The sequence below is a fragment of the Merops nubicus genome, unplaced genomic scaffold (assembly GCF_000691845.1).
Source record: "Merops nubicus isolate BGI_N331 unplaced genomic scaffold, ASM69184v1 scaffold17781, whole genome shotgun sequence".
Lineage (NCBI taxonomy): Eukaryota > Metazoa > Chordata > Aves > Coraciiformes > Meropidae > Merops > Merops nubicus.
Window position 1 is genome coordinate 20,885 of NW_008589212.1, and position 25,091 is coordinate 45,975.

The following is a 25,091-nucleotide window of genomic DNA, read 5'->3' on the forward strand; positions in this document are numbered from 1 at the left end:
ATAATTTTTATTTGACTTGTTCACCTGGTAAGAAAGATGATGTTATATGAAAGCTTTTCTTCAGGCTTTCTCTTTCAAAAACTTTGGCCTCACTTAGACCCTATTACTATTTTGACATTGCAAATATTTCTACAATATGTAAAAAGCTATATACAAGTATAGCCTGGTTCTGCAATATGGGCTACTTAAACAGTGTCTTTTCACTTGGGGCTAATGCCAAATATACTGTTTGGAAAATGTAACATGGCTCTGGCTTGTAATTCAGAGCAAATTCAGTGCCTTATTTTCCTTCATTTGCATAAACCAGGAAGTAATTAAAACCACCTCAAATCCCCAGTGGGTGATTCTGTTTCATGCTTGCAAAGATCTCATGACTCTTACAAGAAGGTGGGGAAAGCTGTTAGAGGAGCAGCACTGAACTCACAAAATTGCATTGAGATTAAGGGAGGATGAAAGGCAGATAAAGGTGAATATACTTAAATATCTTGGTGAAAAGCAAGTGCCATTAATCACTATGTTAGTGCTGGTTTCACTTCCACTTCCCTTGCTAGAATTACACTCACTAAAATTGTCCCAGTAGGAGTGATGACTATGCAGAAGAAAACAATGAGAATGTGCTTACCCGAAATAACCTTTTCTTTTTGTAGAAAGTTCCATTTAGTAACCCTCCTTGGACTAATTAGTTTTACACTGTCAACCAACTGCAGATTGTTACACCCTCTGAGGCTGACAGGTTCAAATGAGAACACATCACAAATTTTTAAAATCAGATTCTTCAGGGAGTGTGGACCACCTTGCATAGGAAAATATACAAAATCCTGACCACCCCTTCTTTACCCCACCTTGTTTTCTCTGTTCTGCTAGACAGTGCTCCCTTTCCAGGCTCTAAGAGCCCAAATGCAATGCAAAAGAGAATGGCTGTCAGTTTGATCATACTCCAGCCAGGAATTAACATTACATTGACAAATAACTATAGTGTTTCATTTTGAACAGAAGAAAGAACTTAAGCCTTCTTTCTCCTAACCCCCAAAGCACATCTGCTTTTCAACCCAAATTATTTTGCAGAAGGATAAAACTAAGTATGTTGAAATAAGAGGACCTTTTAAGCCTTTTTTTTTTTTTTTTGTTAATTTTTTTTAAGGTCATAGTCTATAACATACTGCAAAACTGAACTTATTAACTATGAACCATACAGAACTTTTAAAAAAAAAACACATGTAAACTATTGTCCTTCTCCCATGCATCTGTACCTGAAAATTAGGGTTAGGGTTGGGATATGGAAGCCAAGCAGAGCGAGAGTTTTCCTGGTATTTGAAGGGTCCATTAAAGGCCTGAGTTATGGCACTCAAGTTGAAAACACAAACTGCTGAGGCTGCTATGCTGTTCCTGCAAAAGAAATATAAACATTAAGAAATTAATTTGCTGAAAAATAAATAAAAAAGGCCATAACTCTCCAATCCTTAAAGCAATTAAGAAAGCAGAGAGATCAGCCAGGAGATGATATCTCAAGATATTGATATATGGTGTGCTGATTTAGGCACAGATGCTGGATTTAATTTTTTTGTCAGCCTTGCTAAGTAGCTGATGTGCAAGAAACCCAGAACTTCCTACCTCCTGCTGCTGCTCTAATGCCACAAGAATATTCTTTCATACACAATCACAAGCATTACGGACACCTTTCTTCTATCAATTTCAGGATCAGATTACTCTCAGGGCACACCAACGTTTCTTCTATACAACCAATGGCAGCACAACAGCAGTAAGGATTTTCAATATATGGTATGTCTCTAGACCCTGTGGAACCCCTGGATAAGACACTTCCACAAAAAAAAAAAACTGTCTTCCAAGAGATGTACAACAATGATAATGCAAGTTCCAGAAACCCATCAAGAGAAAACAACTTGGACTGAATACTTCAAAGATATCCTGTTAGGAGAATAAACAGAAATAAACAGTAGCCAGGCAAAATGTAAAATAACCTGTTCTTGGCTTGAAAATATGATATACATGACAATAAAGTAATTCTGCACACAATAAAGAACATAATCCAGTGACTACGAGAGCTCATAATATGGGAAACTGCATTGTTGTTTTCCACAATTTTAGATAAAGGGATAGATAATGAAGGTGCCAATTGCACAAATATCTATTGCAGGTAAGACTATTGACAACTGATCCCTGATCCATGCAACTTTTTTTTTTTTTTTTTTTTAAGAAAACTTTGCTTGTAATTTACACAAGGCTTAAGAAAGCCTACCATAGGAACTCTAAAATGATGGAAGGAAAAAATAACCCCAGGGGATCAAATCTACCAGCAACTAAATAAAAAGAGTTAGGATATATGGATTTAATAGTAGGACCAAAGAGCAATTTGCTTTCTTATGCTTGTCACTCTTATTTCAAAGAAACCCCAAAACCTGAAATTTCATGCTAACAATTTCTGCAGAATCAATTATCATTGGATTTGATAATTCCTTTCCTATATAAACTATGACTAACTGCAGCTCACTAATATTATTAACCATACCAATGTCTTCTCAAATTTCTTGAAGTCCTTAAAGGACATTCTACTCATAGATTTTCGGATTTTCTTCTTTCAAGAAACAAATTGCCTTTATTTTGAAGCAGTGGCTTTAGTGGACTTAATGGTCAACCACACAAAGGATGCAGGCTTTGCTATTACTCGATCCTTATTAACAGAAATGCTTCATTTTTTTCCCCACAAATATATTAAAGTATATTCACAGTATATTAAAAAAAAGCATCAGGATACATTAAAATCATTGCAATTCTGAAGATACTGTGATTGAAGAATGCTGAATGTGTTCAGTAATATCTGATGCTTTTACACCAAAAGAAAGGAATATGTTGTTTCCCCCTCATGGAAAACCATTGCACTTCTCCACCATCAGGATGCAGGTCTAAAAGATGGATCACATGGGTTGTGCAGATATTTGTGCACAAGTATTCAGAATAGGGAAGTAATCCTAACTCTACAACATTTCAACAATGTTCAAAAATTGAGCTATCATATATGAAGTCAGGAACATATGTAATTTAAATGGAGGTACCAAAAAACCCCACACTCCCAAACAGTTATAATTAATTCCTCTTTGAATAGGCCATCTCTGTTGGACAAGGCAGAATGCTGAGCCACCCAGGAAGAAGGAAGCAGCTTAAAGGTTTCAAAGACTGTTTACTTTCAAGTGGCGAAGTGGCAAAAATAGACTTACATTGACAAGTCTATTTTCAGAAGAGTCAAAGCGTGCTGATGGCAGCCCTCATATTGTTACTCAGCCACAGAAACTGAAATTTGAAGCACAGGAAACTCCAGCATTCCCCATATTGTCAGGATAGCCCTTCTGAGAGAAGAGCATTGTTCCCCTTCCATGCCCAAAGCCCTGTGGATTTTCCAAAGCAGAATTCCTCTGGTCAGGCTTTCCATGGCAGGAGCATATCAAAGCTATTTTGACTTGTCATGAAAGATCATGTTGAACATGCTACACATGAACATACACATGTATGTTGAACATACACATGAACAGTGTATGAACATGGTACCTGAGAAATACCTGCCTTCTAACATTCAAACTAGATAGTAAACCAGACTAATGAAATAAAAATTACTGATGAAAACAACATCAAATTTTCTTATCCCCAGTAGTCCCAAAGTCATGCTCATGTCCTGAGCCACCTGCCCAGGGGCAAGCCCAAGTCCAGAAGATGCCTAGATGTGTTAATAAAGGAGTGTACCAAAAGCATGAAAACTAGCTTAAAGTCAAATTCATGCTCACTGTCTAAAATACTTCAGGATCATGATTTGTTGACATTAATTTGTGACTGTTTCCAGCTGGCTAATAGATATTTATAAAAGGTAGGTATCCAGTTGTTCACAGCAATAGTAAGGGGCACTGATCCACGTTTTAGTTACCCGAGTAACTTTAAAAATTTTAGGCAAAACTGATTTACCCAGCAAGACAATGCAAGCAAGAGAATTGGAACCCAAAATCTAAAACTCTGTTCCAGTGGTCCAGATATTGGGCTTTGCAGCCATAATGCATAGGCTGCTCTCCATGTGAACTCCAGTTACCATGTTTAAAGTAACAAAGAACATTTCTGAGATTAATGTGTCTTTTGTCCTAAGAGGTAAATCAGAGGTAAATCAGATTAAGTTCTTGGTTAGACCATCAAATGCACACGAATATTTGTTAGGCTTAATATAAAATACATAAGAGCACCTCTTGCGCTTTTTTGGGCAACGTCAGCTCTTCCTGACATGGTCAAATTACATCATGTCAGATTCATGACCATGTCACACTACAATTATAAAGTATTTATTTAATAAATACATTACGTGTTTATGTATTACAATAGCTTGTAAAATGACAAATAATATCTTTATAAGAATATATGAAAAAGATGACGGAATAGTCTTAAATAGAACTGGCCCCCTGCTATAAGGAAACACTAAGAGTTGTTCCTTCCTTCCTACACCTTCAATAATTCATGTGGCAAGCATATGGAACTGAAACTTGTTCACAAGAGGACAGTGGATTGGGCAAAACAGTTGTTTGCATTTATGTTGTTTATTTGGCACAAGCAGGAGAGGGTATCTCATAAGCGTTCATTTCTACTGTCACAAATAGCAAAAAAATATAAAGTATATCATGGAATCTACTTACACATTAGTGGTAAAAATCCCATAGATCAAGTCCAATTCTGGCAGGAAGAAAGTGCTCTGTAGTTCATTGTAGTAAAATGGAATTTCCCCGGGGCGAGAGCAGTTCAGACGCGCTTTCATGAAGGTGGTCCAGGTATCCTCCAGCACGAACTTGCCACCAATATCATTTTTGCACACCCGAGCAGCGCGAGAGAAGACTGTTTTACCACAGTCATGTTCCACTGCATTCTCCCGGAAGAAGAAGTAGGTAAAGTTCCCAATGTCATAAGATGACACAAAATTTGGCTCTGAAAGCAACAGAAGAAAATATTATTTATTGCCTTCTTCTGATGTATGCACTGATGTTAACATCGAAGTTGGATTTATCTTCAAGCATTACATTTAGAAATACCGGGCCTTTAGTATTATCCTTGTAGGGAGTTGCCCTGTGATGTCTGAGCAGCCCAGCTCATGTCCACCCAGGATTTTGATCTACAGAGCCACTGGTCTATCGCCCATCACTGTGCTGGGCAGCCCTGGCCCAGCTCACTGTATGCTACAGTTGAAATCACTGAGTTCTTCCTCTCCACATACAGGCACAGTGTATTGTTGCAATGTAATTGCTTCCCTTGTTGTATGAACTCTGTTTCAGCATTGCCACTACTCCATATTAGCAGAATAACGGATCGTAACTAAGGGGCTCAGAGGCTGTAATGTAGAGAAAGAGAACCCAACACGTCTTTGACAGTAAGATAACCTCATTTCAGTCCTATCTCACTTAAAACTTTTGGTAGTATTACAGTATTTTTTTTTTTAATTTTTGTTTTTTAATGATTAAAAACTGATGAGAGATATCAATGGAGATGCAGGAGAAATTAGAGAAAATATAACAAAAATAATCTACCGAACAGACAGTATTTCATAAAAGAAAAAAAAAGGAAACTGGCTGCCAAAGATAATAAACATATGGCCCTTTCCCCATAAGAATTAACAAAACTTAGCAGAGTCCATTATCTTAAGAGAGATTGACAACCTGATGAGTTCTTAAAGGAAAGACAAATTTTGCTATACAGATTTTTGGAGAAGAGCCCCCCTTGTGTAAGGAAACATTATAGAACACTGGTATCTCTGAGAAACAAGTGAAGTTTTTGTTTTCATTTCCCAATTTTATTGTACAGTGGGAAAACAAAGAAACAACAACAACAAAAAAAAAATTAAAAACATCTTTTTTGTGGTGAGGAAACACTCCAAAGAAATTTAATAGGTGAACATTTCTTAATAGCACTAACATATTTAAAAAAGTTGTTGTAATTGCATCTAAGCATTTTGCAGGAACTTCTCAAACCCGTCAAAATTTTTCAGGGGAACTAGAAAGGCAAGCAAGCTGGCATTTCCATGCAGCTGTCCAAACTCTGTCAGACAACTCTTCTCAAAAGATGGCCCAGCTCCCAGTTTGCGTGGCCTCTTGTTCTGTTTCCCTCTCTATCTGCTGTGCTGAGAGACTCCAGGGCAGGATTTTTGGCAGCAATGGTTATCAGCTGCCTAGGATATTTGAAGCTGAGCAGATATGACAGCTCTCTCACTCCTCGCTGTAACTTTCACTCATTACTGTATTAAGCACTTTGTTGGAATTAGTCTGTGATACACTGCATTTTCTCCACTCAGATCTGCACAGCTGTTTCACTAGAAGAGAGCAACCAAACACTTTTGAGGAGAATTTATTGATGTCCTGAGATCTCATATGTTGTGTAGTACCAGTGCATTTATTTCTTTAAAAAAAAAAAAAAAAGTACAATAGTTTGACAAGACTTGTATTAGCATTAAAGGTAAAATTGGACTGACAATATACAAAGAGCTAAACTATTAGCAACATTTTTCCCTATTAGAATGTCATATCTTCATTTCATGTGTGGAAAACTTCCATTATGATAGGGATTTTTGTTTCAAAGGCTTCAGAAACCTTTAAACTTCATTAGTAGAGTATCCTATGACATCCTAGATAGGTTAGACAGCTTTCTCAGGCATCAAATATGAAAGATATATCCAAAGATACTTGCACACAAAGTTTTTTTTCTTATTAGAAAGCCCAACTATGTTTTGTTCATTCTCAATATGCATCTATGTTTTCGGACCTACGGAACAAACTTGTATTCAATGAAAGCATACTAGAAATAAAATCTTTTTAGGAATACCAGGCTAACTTAAGAAAAAGAACCCACTGTCCTTCATTATCCAACTTCAATTTATATCCATACCGCACCTACCCCTTAATTCTCTTAATCTGTAATGCACTTTCCTCCATTACTCTACACAATATCCTTCACGATTGTTCTTATACGTATGGAAGAAAGGACTGTCCGTGGATGAAAGAAAAAGCACTCACTAGTCAGAGTGTAACTTATGGGCTGCTTGTCCACTGTACTAAGGTTATGTCTTAGTTAAAACAATTTCCACTGAAAGTAGACATTGAGAAACACAATCCACCTGAAATGGCATGAAAAAGTAAAATTTTCCAACTATGTGTTTGACTTTTTATAGCTTATAACCCTGCTTGCTTTTTGAAATTATCTCAAAAATACCTTGACTGATGTAAAAAAATTCTATTTATTGTGCAAATAACAAGTTCATCCAAGTGCAAAAAGATCCCATGCAACCATTAAACATGGAGTCCCTGCCTTGCATCATCAGAGGCCTCACGATAATGCTTCTCTCTGAAGGCCCACTGATTAAAAAGGTCTCTACTTTGTCATGATAGTATCTCAGTGGAGAGCCAAACCCACTACTAGGAGCACCCTAAGTGTGGAAAATAATTAATTACAAATAAAATCTTCACAAGCTGTAAAAATAAAAATCATATGAAATGCATTCAGAGTATTTTTAGGGTTCTTGAAAAATCCTTGTCAGTCTTTCAAGACACAATAATTTAAAGTTTCACTGATAATCATAATAAATATATAAATAAAAACTAGAACTAATACTTCATGGATTCAAACAGAAACAATACATACATCTGCAAACACCTATGCATATACTTTACTGATTATGAACTGATGAAAATGTGACCTGTTGTTGAAACTTGTGAAAACTGTTTTCATTTGCATGGACAGTAATAATCTCTGAGCTACCACAGGGAATTCTGCGGATATGGAAGGATTATCATGTCAGACTTCATTTATTTTATTTCCTCTTTGGGAAAAGTGAACTGAACTGCTTCAAAGGGAAAAGGAGATTCCCATCTAGGAAAAATTAATTCATATGTTTCCAAAAATTGTGCTGTAAACTGCTAGTTGTTGACATTGAGGCCTTCCCGTGCAAGTTTTTTATGTCACAAAGGAAGAGACTCTCTTGGATCCTATGGAAGGATACATGAATCTCATTTGTGAATTATTATATCACCACAACAAATGCAAGGACTCTGGTATGTGACAGGATACAGCTAGTATGGAACAACATGAGAACGGCAACGGGTAATAATGTCACGAGCATTGTACGTGATCTTTATAGGTTTTTATATATTCAGTTTATGGATGAGTCAAGCTGACCAGACTTTCCCAAATTAAACGGAACCAATGGAATCAGGAAAGCAAAAAAACAAATGAGTTTGTCAGTGTGACACAACAAAGATCTCAACATGACAAAACATACAACTCTGAAGCAGTGCTATGCAGATACACAAGCCCATTCACTGAAAGCACTCGGTGGTTAGTTAGCACTGCCTCTGGGCAAACATTCTAGTGTGCTATTTCTGAAGTGTGCTTACTCAGCACAAAGCTTGGGAATCCCTATGGCTTCCTCTATAAAGCAGCATGACTGTCCTGCAGGGATGTTCCCCCACAGACTTTTCTAAGTCATCTAAAAAGACGACTGAACTACATGAAGTCAAGATAGTGCTTTAATCTGAAATAATCTAATTGTTTTTCTAAATGTTGGAAACAAATCTACATATTCCAGGGAGCAGAGTCTCTGTTCTTAATGAGAAGGCTTTTACTAGGAAAAGACAATGTTTCCTTTTAGTTTATTTTCCCTTCTGACCCATCCAGGGAACTTGAAGACGAACGGGACCAAGTCCATACTCACTGCCAGACCGACTGCCGGCCGTTCTTGTAGCCTGAAAGCCAGGGTGTGCTGCACGCCCTGGGAGGCAGCGCAAGGACAGAGCAGGGCAGTCAGGAGGGCAAAGCTTACTGGGAACGGTATGAGGCACTCCGAAGGGCAGAGGCAGGCAAATGGTGCAGCTCCACCTGTACTGCCTCTTGCTAAAGGTGCATAAAGCAAACTTCTCCGAGGCACACCCAGGTTCTCATTGGGAAAGCAGTAGCTGGAGGGGTCCAACACAAGACTGGGAAGTGAGCTAACAATTAAGCATTATGGACGATGAAGGGTGTTGGCGTAAGCTTGTTGCCTGAACCTTTTTCATTTGGTGATGTAAATGTAGTCTGAGTGGGTAAAAGGATAAGAGGAACTGTATGGAAACTTTCTCTGGGAAGAGCAATGGGAAATAAGAGACTGAGCGAGCTCCATGAGAGCATCTGAGACAGTCCTGGCCTCTTCTTGCTTGCTGAGCTTCAGAGCAAGAAAGCTGGCCTGTACCTCTTGACTCTTTAAAACTCCACATCCTCTAAATTAGACTAAAATGACTTAAGTGGTTACAGAATGCTACTATTTCCAGAGTGAACTATATGACAGGGAATGATCTGTGTTTCATTGTGGAGGTAATAGCAATTAACCTTAAGGATTATAAATTCTAAAGCCTACTCTGAGCAAGAGCAAACTGTGATTTCCACTGACTGTCCCTGTGAGAATTGACCACTCTCATCTCAAGCACGATTCACTCAGAGACACAATCAAAAATGAAATTAGCCCCAGAAATGTGAAAAGAAAGTAAAAGTTAGAAGTTTGTCAGATTGAGACACAGATTGGATTTTATATATACATATCTATCTATCTACAAAATAAGACACACAGATATATGCATGTATAATATATTCAAAATCTTAGAAGCCTAGATACTAGTCTCATACTGAATAATGTCTGTCTGGAGCTTTTTCATTGACCTCACTAGATCAATGAATCACATCCTCATATTGTTGGCCTCTAAGGACTCTTTTCTTCCAAATATTTTATTCAGCCAAATGCTTAATGGTGCTAAATTCTATGAAGATGCCATTGAAGTTTTTTTAATAAGGTTCAACCTCAAGTGACAAATGCTCTCCAAAAGGGAATCTTAAAATAATGGGAAGAATTTAAGCTCCAAATGTACCAGTCTTTTTTATTTACTTTCATCTTACTGTCATAATTAATGAAGTGCATTTCCTATTTGCATTCTGCCATGCCTCTATATTCATTAAGTATATTCATTTACCATAGTCCTTTGCAGCTGTTGCAAAACAGTATAATCTTGCATTAGGGTGACCAAGGCATCACTGCTTATGAATGTTTAAGGACAAATCTTATCTATGAAGTAAAATTTCTCTACAGCATTAAACATCTTAAAAGTAATATAGAACTTGTAGTTGGCGTAGTTAATCCACGTGCAGGAGCTGAACTGTAAAATGTTAAGTCCTGGTATCAAACAGGTGGAAGTCTTTGTTTATTAACATCTATTTTCACCTATATTTCATAATTATCTAGGACACACGCTTAAAATGCTAGTCCATTATAGCATAGCAGGCTACTGGTCTATTTTGACTATTTCTTCTGCAATGCCTCAGCTCTCCATGATTTCTTCTACATTATGTTCCTTTGCTAAAATGAGGATTTTATGGGTATGGAAGAGAAAGGACTGCAAAATACACTAAAACTGTGTATGCCAGGCATTTTTTTCCAGTCTTCGCCTATTTTGCTGATAGATTTTATAATAATATTCAGTATAATCATAAAAGTAGATACATTCATTAGACATTACATTTTACTGATATACTCTAATAAATTCTGAAATACAATTATTTCTTTTCTGAGAAATAATTTTCCAATATGGTATTACAAAATTCCTTGTTTTATTGCCTGATGTTTATTTCAAACCTATCTCCTTCATTTGCAAGGTAAAGTGTTCTTACATGGCATAATATTTTAAAATTTATTATATCATTTTGCTGATGCAAATTTGCCAGTGACAAACTTCATGATAGAAACGATTCTCTACTTCGATCTAAAACCTACTCAAGTCCTTGAGAACCCCATCTGGAGTTCAGTGGATTTTGCATCAACTATATTCTCTGGATACATACCTTGCATAGCAGTATTTTTTGGGAGGGATAAGGATGATAAAGTTGGAAGACGACCTTAATTCACTCAGAACCTCTAGAGGTATAACTACAGGGATCTACCAAAAATGCAGAAGTTCGGATGTGTACTTAAAACTATGAATTCAAAATTCCATATATACAAGAACAAAAGAATCTAGCTTTCTTTAAGCAGATTTTGCCAGCCACCAGCTATGGTACAAAAAAAACCGCCCAATTATCATAGCTTACCCATTTCCCTCCAAACATTTGAACTTGCCTATTTTTTTTTTTTTTTTTGTTCTCTGACCCACTTTTGCAGGGAGGGAAACAGTCAAAGGGCTTTTCCTGCAGACCATGACCTCTTTTATATTTTCCTTTTTCTTTAGCTTGTTTGTTTTTTTTATGGTTGGTTGGTTGTTTTGGTTTTATTTTTCATAAAAGAATAGAAACAAGAATTTACTTTCATAATCACCCCCTTCCTCTTTAACATTAAGGTCTGGTATGTCTGCTACTGGAATTCTATCACTACCTCCAATATTTCTGCCCTCCTCTATTCCTTCGTGAATGCTGTTTCTTATGTGTTCATGTTTCCCAAAATTTGTTCCTTTTTTTACCTTCCCATGGTTGAGATGTATTTCAGTTCTAAGTTCTTTCATTTTCTCCGGCTCATTGTGTATTACAGTCTTCTGCAGCATTAACGAGGCTGATGTTCCTGTCACAGCTCTCGGCAGCTGGGCACAGAAGGTGCACCTGCAGGGGTGCCTTTCCCCCTTCCTCCTTTAGCCCTTTCAGCTGGCAACTGACCATGAGTGGGCAGATGAGATACAGAACAGTCTCTGTCCTCAGTAGCCTCCTAGTCTTTTCATAAACATGAAGTGGATCCTGCTATTTTACCTAGTGTAGGTAAGCAGAAAAATTATCCCATCTTCATGGGAAATGCTGCCTGTCTCTATCATCAGAGTCCTGTACTTGGGTCACAACAACCCCAGGCAATGCTCCAGGCTTGGGGAAGAGTGGCTGGAAAGCTGCCTGGTGGAAAAGGACCTGGGGGTGTTGGTCAATAGCTGACTGGACATGAGCCAGCAGTGTAGCCAGCAAGGCCAACGGCATCCTGGCTTGTATCAGAAACAGTGTGGCCAGCAGGACTAGGGAAGTGATCATCTCCTCTGTGTGGCCCTGGGGAGACCAAACCTCAAATGCCCAAATGCTGTGTCCTGTTTCAGAACCAGCAGGATTCAAAACCAGCAGGCATTTCCTTCCCATTTTAAGAGACTGGCAAAAAGGATGATACACACAAAAGAACAGAATCAACCCTAGGGGTGGCACAACCAAGGGAACAAAATTATTTCTTGCAAAATAAGGAACAACTGGCAGTATACAGTTCGTGTATTTTCAGTCAGGTCTTTTATCTCAAAGCTAAAGACTAAACTCCACATTCAAGAATGCACTGGTTTTGAGTTTCATAAAATACTACATAAGAAGAAAAGCTTGCACTAGGTAATTAAAAATCTTTTCATTAAAAAAAAACAGAAAAAAAACCCCTAAAGGATAACCCTGAATTTTTATAGCCATTTTCATTAATCCTTAAATGCAAAAGTGAAAGGATTAATTTTTTTTCTTAGGTCATAATTTCCCTGCACATATCCTAGCAGCAGCAAGAGTTATAATACAAGTCTGGTAACAAACAATAATAGGAATGGATCCAAAGTTGTATTAAACCACCTTTTAATCAGACCACCTTTGTAAGAATTTTATATTTACTGTTACTTGTGAAGACTAGAAGTACGTGCTTTAGATTAATAAGCTACTTATTAAATAAAACATTTTTAAGAAACTGATCTCAGAAGAACCACTTTAAGGATATCTAATAACCAATTGCTTAGGGCAGCAAGAGGAAAAAGTGATAATATGTCTACCAGAAGAGCAGAATCCAAACACTTCTATACTGTTCTCAGTTGGAAAACCTTCTAATCTATACAAAACTTTATTTATTTTTTTTCTGTTTCAGGGCTACAGCTGATATAAGTTTACATTTTAATAATCTGTGGTCTGCCTACTGATGAAGTGGCATGACATTTAGAACAGTTATTATTTATTTAATGTGTTCCAGTAGGATCTACCATTGTACATCTAGGATAAAGAAAACAGCAACAATGTATTTCAAGATACTTGGAGTTTAAAGCAATTGCAAGCAAAGGCATCTTGGCAAATTATGAAGCCAGACGTCCCAGTGTTTTTCTGTGTGATGAAACAAGAAGGGATTGATTGGGATTTCGATTTTTCCTTTAATCTGTTTTGCCCCTTTATTGGCTAAGTGAAGCAAACAGACATTATAGACTAACGCAGACTTTCACACTGGGGCATCAGTTTTATTGATTTGGGGAGATGAATTGAAAGGAGAAATGCCTGTACTAATTCTAAATGTTGGACTACAGAAAACGTTTCTACATCTAAGCAGGGGAGGCTTTTCCTCACCGATCTGGATTCATTGCAGCCTTATGGACCACAAATACAACTATACTGTTTACCTCTGTCCTCTAGAGCAAATGATGATAAATTCTGTCCCTGCTGCACTTTGCAAATCAACTCTAAAGCAAAGTCTAATTAGAAGCACACTATAACAGTCAACTCCAGATATGATTTATACTCTGGTACACTGAGAGCTTAAAGAGACTCAAATAAACATCATGCCAGCTGCAAATCAAGGCCCAGGTTTTCTTCTTAATTAAAGTTTTTATTTATTTGCTATCGTTTAAAAACGGCCAGAGCAAACTGCTAAGGCAGAATATTCTTTTCATTAAATAATACAAAGGCGATTTTAAAATGTTCTAGGAACATGATGTCCTTTACTGACCTGAGCAGTTGGGTGAAACTTAAGGTCTTGCTGATTGCTTTGATCAGAAGAAATCAATGCAAGAGCTGTCCACTTTAGACATAAACCTCATGTAATTTCTGTCAAGCACAGAAGTACTTGAACACAGACTTGGTGACAAAGGAGAACAACACACTTTAAAGAATAAATTACTGGTAAGCAGTCTTTCTTTCTTCTTCATTTGTTTGTACACATATATATATTGACTTGACCAACTTCAAGCACTACTACATCAGAAAAGAGAGGTCAAAATATGACATCATGAGAGGGTGAGGTGGATTCTCTGTTTCACATTTTCAGGTTTACTATCTTGAAGTCAGCTGGGCTGTTGGACAGGAAGAGCACTGGTTTGCAGAAGCTGTTAACATCTGGGTGATCACGTTCCTCTTGATTGAGAATACTGACAGTTACAGACTACTGGCAGGGCTGGCAAAAAAAAGATGAGGATAACATTGGGTCTGTCTCTTCGCTGTCAGCTGATAAATTCCTTGTGAGCAACCCAGCACACTGAACTGTTGAAGTATGGTGAATGCTCTTATCAAAGCACTTTGGTAGTCTCATCCCTCAATGGCATCTCCTCGAGGAGAGAAATACAATCTCCACATGGTGATAACTGTGATCAAAAACCTGCTCACTGCATTTGGTCCAGCTGCATTTAATGTTGTCTGTAGGAGTCCCAGGAAGACTAAAATAGGCTTCATAAGCAAAGCATTACTTTCTTTTTGTAGAAGAGGGAAGTTCTGAGCTAAAAAAATTCTACCTGGCAGTCATATTCAGAGATAATCAATAGCTGAACAGATTACTACTCTCAATAATAAAAGAATGCAAGTTCAATAACAGCCTCTAGATGTTTCTTCCCTCCATCATTGAATAAGACATGACTGTTTGCACCCTCCAGTTTCCCAAAATAGGAAAAATTTTCAAAATGTAGGCAGACTTCTTTAGCATCTGGCCAACTGTTCTATCTGCTATTAAAAACTGTCAAAATAGACAAAATTCAGGGAAGTCAAATCTCAAATATTGTTGTGTAGTGGGTAAACAAACAGCATATTCAGAAATATTCTCTAAGGTGGATCCACAATAACTAGCTCCAGTCAACAACAGAATTTCTGTGTAGGCAGTGATGCTATGTTGTCCATTTACCTTTTTGGATCAATGCTTGATCAAGACCATTCTGCTTCATGTACCATGGAGTCATTTGACTTTCCTTCTTACTTACAGTTATACTCCCACAGTATACTCTTGTAGCTTATTTTTACACATTTCCTGAATAATTCATATTTTTAACCAAGCTATCTCAACTCTTCATATACCCCAGTTAATTAAGTGGTTAGAGCATCAAGAAAATGATAATACAGAAATGAAACTGCAATGATTTCTCTGTACTCTACTAAGGTTAAGTACCTGATCAGAATGATGCTCAGTAACATAGGCTGAAAATAACTGAAAACTTACCTATTCAGCTGATGTGGATTGCTCACAGACCTACCAAGCCCCCAGTAGAAGGTAGGATCTGGCTGGGCCAGAATGAATGGGGAAGCTCCCACTGGCCATCAAATGAATTTTGCTTTCTTTGTGATATCTGCAATTCCTGAAGCTGAAATCACAGCGTGGTAATATGAGATCTCACCCCAGCCAGATGACACATCAGCTCTGATTTCCCCTCCTACGCTGTGTAATGGTTCCTGTGATTACAGACCTTCTGACAAGATTAGGAACGGTTTCTTCTGTGATGGTCGTTTAGAGTTTTTCATGTCAAGATCCTTCACCACAAGTTACAGTGAACACTGAAAACCTCTGAATGCACTGAGAAGTGTGCTAGCCATTAAAATCAACAGTGTCTTTATTGCACGGCAATAGCACACAGAGCAAGATAATCAGCTGCATTTTAGAGTACTGCCATAACCCCCAGAGACAGTTTGAATTGGTCCAATGTGATTTGCATAGTAGAAAATCTAAGTGAGAGAAAACACTGTGCCTCTGAGGGAAACGTGGATGTAAAAGAAAAACTTTTTTTAAATTGGAGACATTCACAGCCACATGTGCATGCGCATGCTCACCTAAACCAAAGCTCAATTAGTGTAACTGCCAGCCACTGCTGCTGGGCAGATATTGACTAGGAAGCTCCCATTCCAGCTGATGCCCTACTTTTCCTTTCACGATTGTCTGTGTTACTTTCTCATTGAGAGCAGCAAAATCTTCACTTCCATTCAAGCACTGAAAATCTAATACAGTTTCTTGACACTGAGTCACGTATGAGCAGGCAAATTGACATAAAACTAGATGAATCCCCAACTCAAGCAGACGAATCCCCAACTCTTAGCTAACCCCAGAAGACATTACTCCTCCCTTTCACATAGGTAACTAGGCTGCTTCCAGACGTTTATTGGATTTGCCTGAACTGGCTCCAATTACAAAACTCATCTTGTTCTTCCTCTCCAAAGATAAAACCACAGTCTCCTGGCAAGTTAATTCTAAACAGTTTTAAGGCAGATGAATGAGCTCTAATGGAGTATGTATAGGTGCAGCTGAAGTTTTTATAGACAAAATGTAAATACAGTGAACCTGATTAATTAGAGGAGTCTGGAGGGGAACTTTAGTGTGCTCTTTGGCATAAAACACATCCAGTTAGACTAAAAATTCAGTGTGAAGAATTTTTTCCCTTTGACAGAAGCACCCAGGTGTGGCACAGCAATTAGTTCCAATATCATGTCTGTGTGGACAAAAGATGCCTAAACAGGGATATCTATACAATGAGTTCATTTTTCCTCTCTCATTTCTTTTGCGTTGTTATAACTCTGTTATATCCATGCAGTTTTGTTTTGTTAATTAATATTCTAAAATCGGCTGCTCTTCAGAGAAGGTCACAAATTTCTCCAAGTTACCTCTGACGGTTTCTTTGTACAAGGAAAATACACCAAGCAAACAAATACAATTCAGCATTCAAATTATATAAGAATGGAAATATTCAAAATAAAGTCTGTCACTTGCAGTTGTCCTAATGTTCTGACGCTAGAAGGGTTTATATTTGTACTTAATTTCAAACATGAGAATAATCCCATTATAACATGAAATGTACTGTGACTCGTGTCACATAGCAAGAGCTATAAAATATGTGTTTTTTTTCTACTGAGTACATAGGCAAATTATAATATACATCATTTCATATTTTATGGTAAATAATTATTTTAACTTCAGAAGGTGGTGCTACGTTTTTGTGACACATAAAATGGCAACTGGCCCTGTCACATCTCAGGAACACTCATCTGTTTACAGCTTCTCACAGCTAGAAATCCTCATCAGGTAATTAACATCCACAATACAGAAGTCACTGCTACAACACAATTTTATGATACGTTTTGCAGACTAGTCCCTATCCCTTGGATATAACATCAAAAATGTTACTCTGACATCTAAGAAGCTTGAAAGCACAACTTGTCCTGCTTGTCAAGGCTGGGACCTGCATGTAAAACCAGGAGAATTCGGTCTATTCTAAACTGTTTATTTTCTGCACTAGGTTTTTGAAGGACTGAACAAAAAACTGCTCCAGGCAAGCTACTGCCCTTGGCTGACTCAGCTTTGCCACGTACGTGCCCCTGAGAGATACAGTACAGCTCATCCCTCTGCCTGTAAATATAACCTAAATATATAAATGCACATCTACAAACTGCAACTATATATTAGTATAGTCTATTATATAGTGTCCCAGAACTAGATATTAAATAAATGTTATAATACTTATATTAGTTATACTAAAATAAAAAATGTATTATGCAAAATAATTTTAAAGTGAGATAAACAATACTCTAAAAACATTCAAATTCTTAGAAAGGAATTTCAAGACTGCAAATATGGACAACATGGGTTAAAAAAAGAAGAGTCTTATGGTCCATCAGCACTCACCATTCAACCACTTGGAGTTGTACTGGGCAGTGCGGAGAGGAGGAAGGGCCCCGAGACTCCGATAAATAGCAGGATCCCTTCCTGGAAAATCCATGGCTGTAGCAGCATATAATTCCCCACTGGAAGTGAGAAGAGCAGTGGAGTTGTGCTGAGGACTGTAAGGACAACGAGCCATGCCACTAATTTGATCATGTATCTCTGTCAAGTTACTTAGCTGTAAAAGAGTGAGAAAAAGGGATTAAAAATGACAAGAAAGTTATCATTTCAGGCAAGCTGCATCAATCTGAGCAAAATCCTATCATAACCACCAGTTATCTGCTTTGGTGTTGTGCAACTGTAATGAGCTGACCATCAGGCTGAAGCTGCTTCATACAGAAAGTTTTACTGTAATATTGTCTGATCTCACTCTGCCACTTCGCTCTGTAAAGCATGCAAGTTAATCATTAGCAACCATGCCTAAAATGTTATATATTAGAAGTGGATAAAAAATTAATTATTTCTACACAGGTTGTTACTATGAAAAAGCGAAACAGATCTGATTGCAAGAATCAGCCACTGTCACAAATGGTTAAACAAGGAAAAAAAGAAAAAATCTATTCGGCGTTTTTTTGTGTGTTCCAGGAAAGAACATCATATGAAAAATGAGATTAAATAAGGAGCTTTCCAGTTCAGCAGAACTATCCCTCTCATTTAGTAGCCCTAATACTTTTCAGCCATAAACCACAGTACGATTTTAACACGTTATTTGAAGATAAAGGTACAATGGGTGATACAGCTGTTTTTTGTATTTAAATGCCTCTTCCCTCCTGAAATAAATAGCCAGCTTAGTCCAAAAAGTGACATTTTGTTATTATGACTACTACTGATCCTTAGTGGACTCTCTTTCTTTGGTACCCATAAATTAAATTTAGTTTGTTTGTTTTTTTTTTTTTTTCAGAAACAGAATGACAGATTTTCTTAACCAAGATTTCACATTCTTGCTAATAAGAAACCACTAATACTGATACTCTCATCTTGTCCAGAACTACACATACACAGTATGCTGCTACCCAACGACTATTTATAACTAAACCAGCTGAGTCCAACCAAACTTAACAGAGTGGCAGAAGTCTTAGAAATACCTAAGGTTTGTGAAAACTGGCATATTGGAGGAAAGGAGCTGCTTGTAGCTGTGCTCTCTCCTACAGCTGAGGAAAAGACAGCAAAAGGAGATCATTGGTTAACTCTCCTCTTTGGCCCGCCAGTAGCCTTTAGCACATCAGCTCACCCGTCAAGATACAAATAGCCTGGACTCAACCACAGCATGCTCTGCCTTTTAGCCTCTTGGCTCGGAACACAGCCTTGAGCTGGTGGGATGAAGCATTTAACTCATACCGTCCGATTGGTGCAGATAGGAGTGAATGCATTGGTTCCACAGGTAAAGAGATGGTTGCCTCCAACAAGAAGCACTCGAATGTAGTTCTGGCACTCCTCCTGCCATGCAGAAAAGAAAGACTATATTCATTGATAGTTTAAAGGACACGGGACCCTAATTATTATTTGCTTTCCATGGTTATGTGTCCACACATAAAAATTTAAGGGAACAAGGCTTGAGCATACCTGATGCGTTAGCAATTACGATGTGCACAGATTTATTAACTACAACACGTGCGTACCGCCGTGGACATGGTACTTAACAGGCTAACAACAAACCACTTCAGTACTGAAGAATGCCTCTAAGTGTATATTTCAAAAGTTTAGCTAAACTCTGAAGTGATAGATGCTGACTTAATACACTGCTGTTTGAATAGACCACATACTGTTTTCAGAGACAGATAAGGCTAAGGGAGGAAGCTGGGAGGAATACAGAAGAACAGGTTTATCAGTACCATAAGTATGTTGAAAACAGTTCAAATTGTTCAGCTGTTCTGATGTGGATTTGTCACTACTAGTTTCATAATTTGCACAACGTGTTTTATCAGAAGCATCTATGTTTTTGTTAATTTGAAGTTTCTCAAGAAATTTCATTACCTCAATATATAGCTGCTCTACCCTGAGGAATAATTTTAATTTTTTTTACCCCATTAGCATGTGTGAAGGCTTTATGATGTTCATTTCTCTCACTTCAGAAGCGAGAAATCAACAGCAATTTCTACTGTTTATTCAGAGAGGAAGCTTTTTTTTTCTGCACTACTAAGTCTCCCAGAACTATATGTAGGGAATATTCTAACACCTCTCCTGCAAAAATCAATATCCTTATCTAACAAAGTGAACAAAATAAAAAATATGCTTGGAGAAAATAGTTTCCTGCAAACTTCCATGAGTGGCTTCTTGCATTGTTTTACATGGTAGCCTCATGTAAAGCATTAAAAAAAACTTGTGAAAATGCAGCTATGCAATTTCAAAACATATTAAATGGACTCATGTAAGTAAACCCATGTAACAGTAATGGTGCAGAAGTCCTACTATGTGGCCTACAGTTATATTAACTGTATTGCTGCTTTATTTTGAAAATAAATTCTCAACCTGAAGACAAGAAATATAATCCTGAACAAATTGAACAGACAAAAAACAGACTGCAAAGCAAGATGGGCAAAATACTTGAAAGATCTCAGAAAAAAAAAAGTCTCAGAACTTATTATCTATACCTTTCCTTATATAAAATAAAGTTAAAAAAACCCCACACCCTCTGCCCTGTAAAATCTTGGAAAAAAAAAAAAAACACTTCTTTGAAAAAATACCCCCCTTTACTGTCTCATGAAAACAAAGTTTTTAAACACTTCTCTTTGAGCCTTTAAAGGTAAGTGTCAGACTTGTTAGAGTTAAGATTTTATTCACACTGGGTAAAAATATATCTTTATCTTGAACTTACTAAAACTGTCATCGTAATATTCTTTAAACCAAAGAGAAGCTAATAAGCAGCCATACACAAGTCTTTTATAAAGTAATTATTTCACTTCTAGACTATTTCCCTGTTGCAGGTTTTTTTAACTACACACACACAAAAAGGGGAAGGTAATTCCTCTTTTTTTTTCTGTTTTTGTAGCAAGGGTGATCAGGGAGGTTCACAAAATATAGCACAGTAATTTATTCTTTGGACCGTTTCCATCCTGCCCTTTGCAGCAAGCCATGGAATGTAAGTGTAGGAAAAATAAGTGGGTACTGACATTCTAACCCATCCAACCTCTCCTCTTCATATTCCAGAGGTCCCTGAAACAGTGCTATTGCCAAATTACTTGCAAGCTGATCACCCACTCTTTCTGTTTGAAAATAACGTTAATTTTTAACTCTGACATTCCTCAGATTCACAAGATTCTCCTCTTTAATGTTCCCAAGTTCTGTGCCAAGTTCACAACAATCCATACTGCAATAGGGCAAGTAAGATATCTCATATCAAATCTTTGTTCAGGACACAGTAGAACAAAATCAAAACTGAAACAACAGCTTTTACAATTGACCATTTTCTTCATATAACAAATTCACAATAGCACAAAACAAATTTTAAAAAATTAGTCAACGACCACCCAAAAACCTATCATAAAAGGACTCCATTATTTAGACATTTGAACTTTTCAGAGACACTTTTCTAGCTCTGGAGTCAAGCTCAGCTGGTTCAGTTTTAAGATGTGCAAAAAAGATGTGTGATATACAAGTGGCACTGGTGAATGCAAAGGACTTGAAAGCGTTTTGTAGTTTGGAGGATGGTCGTAGGTTTGATGGGCATCTTTTATGTAGTCTTATTCTCTACTTCATGTTGGCATCTATGTTATGTACTTTCCTATTCTCCTATAAAAATACTTCTGGAAGAAAAATTCACTTAGCAAGTACTCTATACTTTTATACCAACATATCTGAAACAAAATAGAACCACTGGAAACAATTCAGCAGGCAAGCAGGTTGTGACTTAATTCTAAGACAAACTTGACAGTTCAAGGACAAGCTTGCTGAAGATGGTTATTTGTGTGCAGAAATATTTCCGGTATAAGCTAAAATTTTAAACACTCCGTGTTTATTTTTTTAATATTTTAAATAAAAGTTTAGATGCTAACACACACAATCAATAGGATCTTAAATAAGCAAGAGATAAGAGACTTCAGTTATATATATATTTTTAATCTCTCTTTGGTTTATCGTATTTTTATGATGTGTATTTATACTTTTCCTTTGTAACAGTCCCTACCACAAATGTCAGTCTGAATGGCCAAATTTATTCTCTTAACCATGTGTGGTGGTTTAGACTTCCAAATGCTAACGTATGCTGACCACAAGGACATAATTTTGTCTGGCTCACTCCTGGAGCCAGTAGTTATTTTAAGCAGCAGCTTAAATTGGTGGATAAATGTCTGAAGTCTCAGTAACAAACATCAGCCTTCAAAAGTCAAGTGTGCATTACACTGTCAAATGTGACAGATGTCCCTATATATTTTCCCCTTCAGCTCTTTTGCTCATTGGCTCCTAAAGCATAAACCTTAGAAAAATAACTACTGCGAACAGCTAGAGGCAAAACTTCTGTGCAGCTACTTTTTCAAGAACAACAGAAAAAAAAAGAATTCTGTTTAACTGACAATTATCTCAAAACTACGAGAGCTGCTTCAGGGTTCAAAGCTAATTTCTGGTTTCAGGGCACTCCAGCAAACTGACTTTTAGTTTTGCCACCTGGACTCATTGCCCCCATGCTCCTCTGTGGGCAGCAGAGTTTCACATGAAACCAGGACTTGAATGAACAACTCATCCACAGCCAACCTTGTAATCCTCATCTCTCCTTTGCCACAGTCTGGGCTGGTCTTGTGTATTTTGCCTCCAGTCTTTCCTGTCCTATCCCTACATTGTCACACACGTGTCTGCCCTGAAATCTGAAGTCACCCTGAAAAATGTTGCAGAAATGAAACCCCTGACAGCTCTCCAATTTGAGCTGGATCTAACTACAGAACGACAAGGAAGCAAGGAGGCTTTCTGGTAACAGTAACTGGAATTGTCTCCCAGGGCATTTCCCCTGAAGAGGGACAATTCACTGTAGTACTAGAGTGAATTCCTCCTGGTCTGATAATTCTTTATTTTTCCAAGGGAAGGCTTTTGTGGTTTGACTAAGAAGAGGACCATTCCACAGCTCAGGTCTTCTGCATGCCTAAGTCCTCTTTATACTGAGATTATAGTGACATTGTATTAGTCTTGGACATAAGGCAATAAGAGACAAATATCATTAGGCTGTCCTTTCTCTGGCCTTTAATTTATCCATTGATTTTAACCTTAATCACACAAGTGAAAGCAAAAAAGGCACAAAAAGTTGAACACAACAGTTGTTCCAGCTGGGTAGGCTGCCTCAGACAATATCTCTTGCATTCTTCAGCATTTCCTGCCTGAAGCTTTTGGGCTTTTTCAGGTAAAATCTCACCCATTTCTTTTCTCTAGCTATTAATAACTACTATGTACCTAGCAAATCCTGCACCTTAACAGAAAGTAACCATTAACTCTTAAATACATGTTTCCCACACTGGGATGGAAAGAAAGGTAAAAAAGAAGGACAAAGAAAGTAACACCATTCTTGATGCCTTTTCCAAGTACTGTAAACTCATTTCTAAGTGAAAGATGTTCCTCCATGAAGACAATCATCTGCCATGCACGAAGCTTTACACTGCACATTCACTACACTTTCTTTTTTTGCCAAGTAATTTTGTCTTTTTCTCTCCTCATAGTAGGAAATGGTCCTTATTCTGAAATGAGACCATTCTTCCTCTTCAATCTCAAACAGAAACAGACAGGCCAAGTATACACTGCAACATTATTTTCCAGCACTTGATAAAAAAGGCTGGAATTAACTGTTTAATAGAAAAAGTTTAAAAGGTTGATTAGATAACTATGTGGAATAAATTCTTCCTCTACTAGATGGTAGAAGCATTTGGAATATGTCTTTGAAGCTTTTGAGTTTTTGAGTTTTGCACATCAATAACATATATTGACATGTTCTATGGAATGTGGGTCTCAAAAGCAAGTGTGCTTTTCTGTAGCTACTACTCTTGATGCACTTTTCCTTCATGTTTTAACTCAATTAATACAGATCATTAAGTAGTATAAAAATTACAGACATAGATTGTATGCATTTATAACTGCTTTTATAATTAATTTGATAACTAGCTTCATCTTAGGACAGCCACTAAAGAACACAGAATCCATACAGGTTCCTTCTTAGCATTGCACTTAACTGTGCTGAATAAAAGAAATTGTAGTTGGCCAGATAAGGAATTGGTTCTGAATACTAAAAATATATCATGACTCAAATCTAAAAAGTTAGTGAATTTTGTATTATTTTCTTCATAGTGCTGGTAGATATGAAATATAAATGGTTCTAAAATTGCATCTACTACACAGGGAAAGAAATGGATGATTTTACAAAGTAATTACACAGTTATTCGGGATTTATAGCACTGAAAATGAAGTGAGAATACAGTCCATTACATAAACCAGGCTGTAGAATCAAAACAGTAAATTGCTGGAAACTGAAGTTCTTGATCATTCCAGAAAAGAATCATGTGACTGCACCTCTCACCCCTCACACTCTATGTTGGTTTTTAGTCCTTTGCTTATACATCTGTGGCAGGTTCCTTTCTTACAAGGCTGTTTGGAAAGGGAGACAGTAAAAATGCAAACCATAGAGATTTATGCACTGAATTACACCTGCTATTAACATATAAATTTTCTTAAAGCAGAACAGCTGCCTCAAGCTTACCTTTGATTTGCCTTTACTGTAACAGGCTTTTTTAGTAGCTTCATCACATTGCCATTCCACTGCCTGCAAACAAGAAGAATTAGTTAGAAGTGGAGGGAAGACAGAAATATGTAAACCTCAGAGTTATATAAGCCCATGCTCAAGATACATGCTTCAGACATATTGATGATTAGCTGTGGGTGATTCTATCCATAATCACCTTAGAAGCTTTTTCTTCTTAGAAACATAGTTCTGTTGCTGATGGTTTTTCAGTGTCTTAATCCAAAGTGAAGCTGACCAACCTCATGATTCATTATACCTACTGCTACAGGGAAATAACAACAATCACATTTGATGCTATTTAGCCACTTTTGAATGAATCTTATTAATGTAACCAGTCAGGAACACAGAGAAAGAGGCTGACCCTCTCTCCCCAGCAGAGTTGGGGTGCATCACCACAGCACTTGAGGTTAGTTCTGCTGAGAGACCTTGCGCTGTAAGAAAACGTGCCCTGTTGCTGTTTTTGCAGTATTTATCTGAAGCAGCAAATGAAGATTTTTAGTTTCTCAAGGTATGACTGCAGCACTAATCAGAAGCACTAAAATGTCCATTTAGAGAAAGGAGAAATGGGCAGACACACACAAGACAATGGTGTAATGAAGCACTGCAAAGCAGAAGCAATTTATCCTCATTTTTGAGCTGTCTCTCTGCTTCAACAAATTTATGCCCGGACTATAACGCCTAGTCTGC

General features: G+C 37.4%; 1 protein-coding gene across 1 annotated transcript in view; it reads right to left on the reverse strand.

The window, feature by feature from the left end:
• LOC103781806 (semaphorin-5A-like) overlaps positions 1–25,091 on the reverse strand; it is a gene marked incomplete at its 3' end in the record, with an annotated part of 41,069 nt that overhangs the window by 2,346 nt on the left and 13,632 nt on the right. The window contains exons 2-6 of the mRNA XM_008949530.1: positions 24,363–24,425; positions 19,034–19,132; positions 17,660–17,873; positions 4,683–4,968; positions 1,251–1,386 (exon numbers count right to left, since the gene is read on the reverse strand). Coding sequence (XP_008947778.1) covers positions 1,251–1,386; positions 4,683–4,968; positions 17,660–17,873; positions 19,034–19,132; positions 24,363–24,425 — 798 coding nt within the window. The remainder of the gene's footprint in view (positions 1–1,250; positions 1,387–4,682; positions 4,969–17,659; positions 17,874–19,033; positions 19,133–24,362; positions 24,426–25,091) is intronic.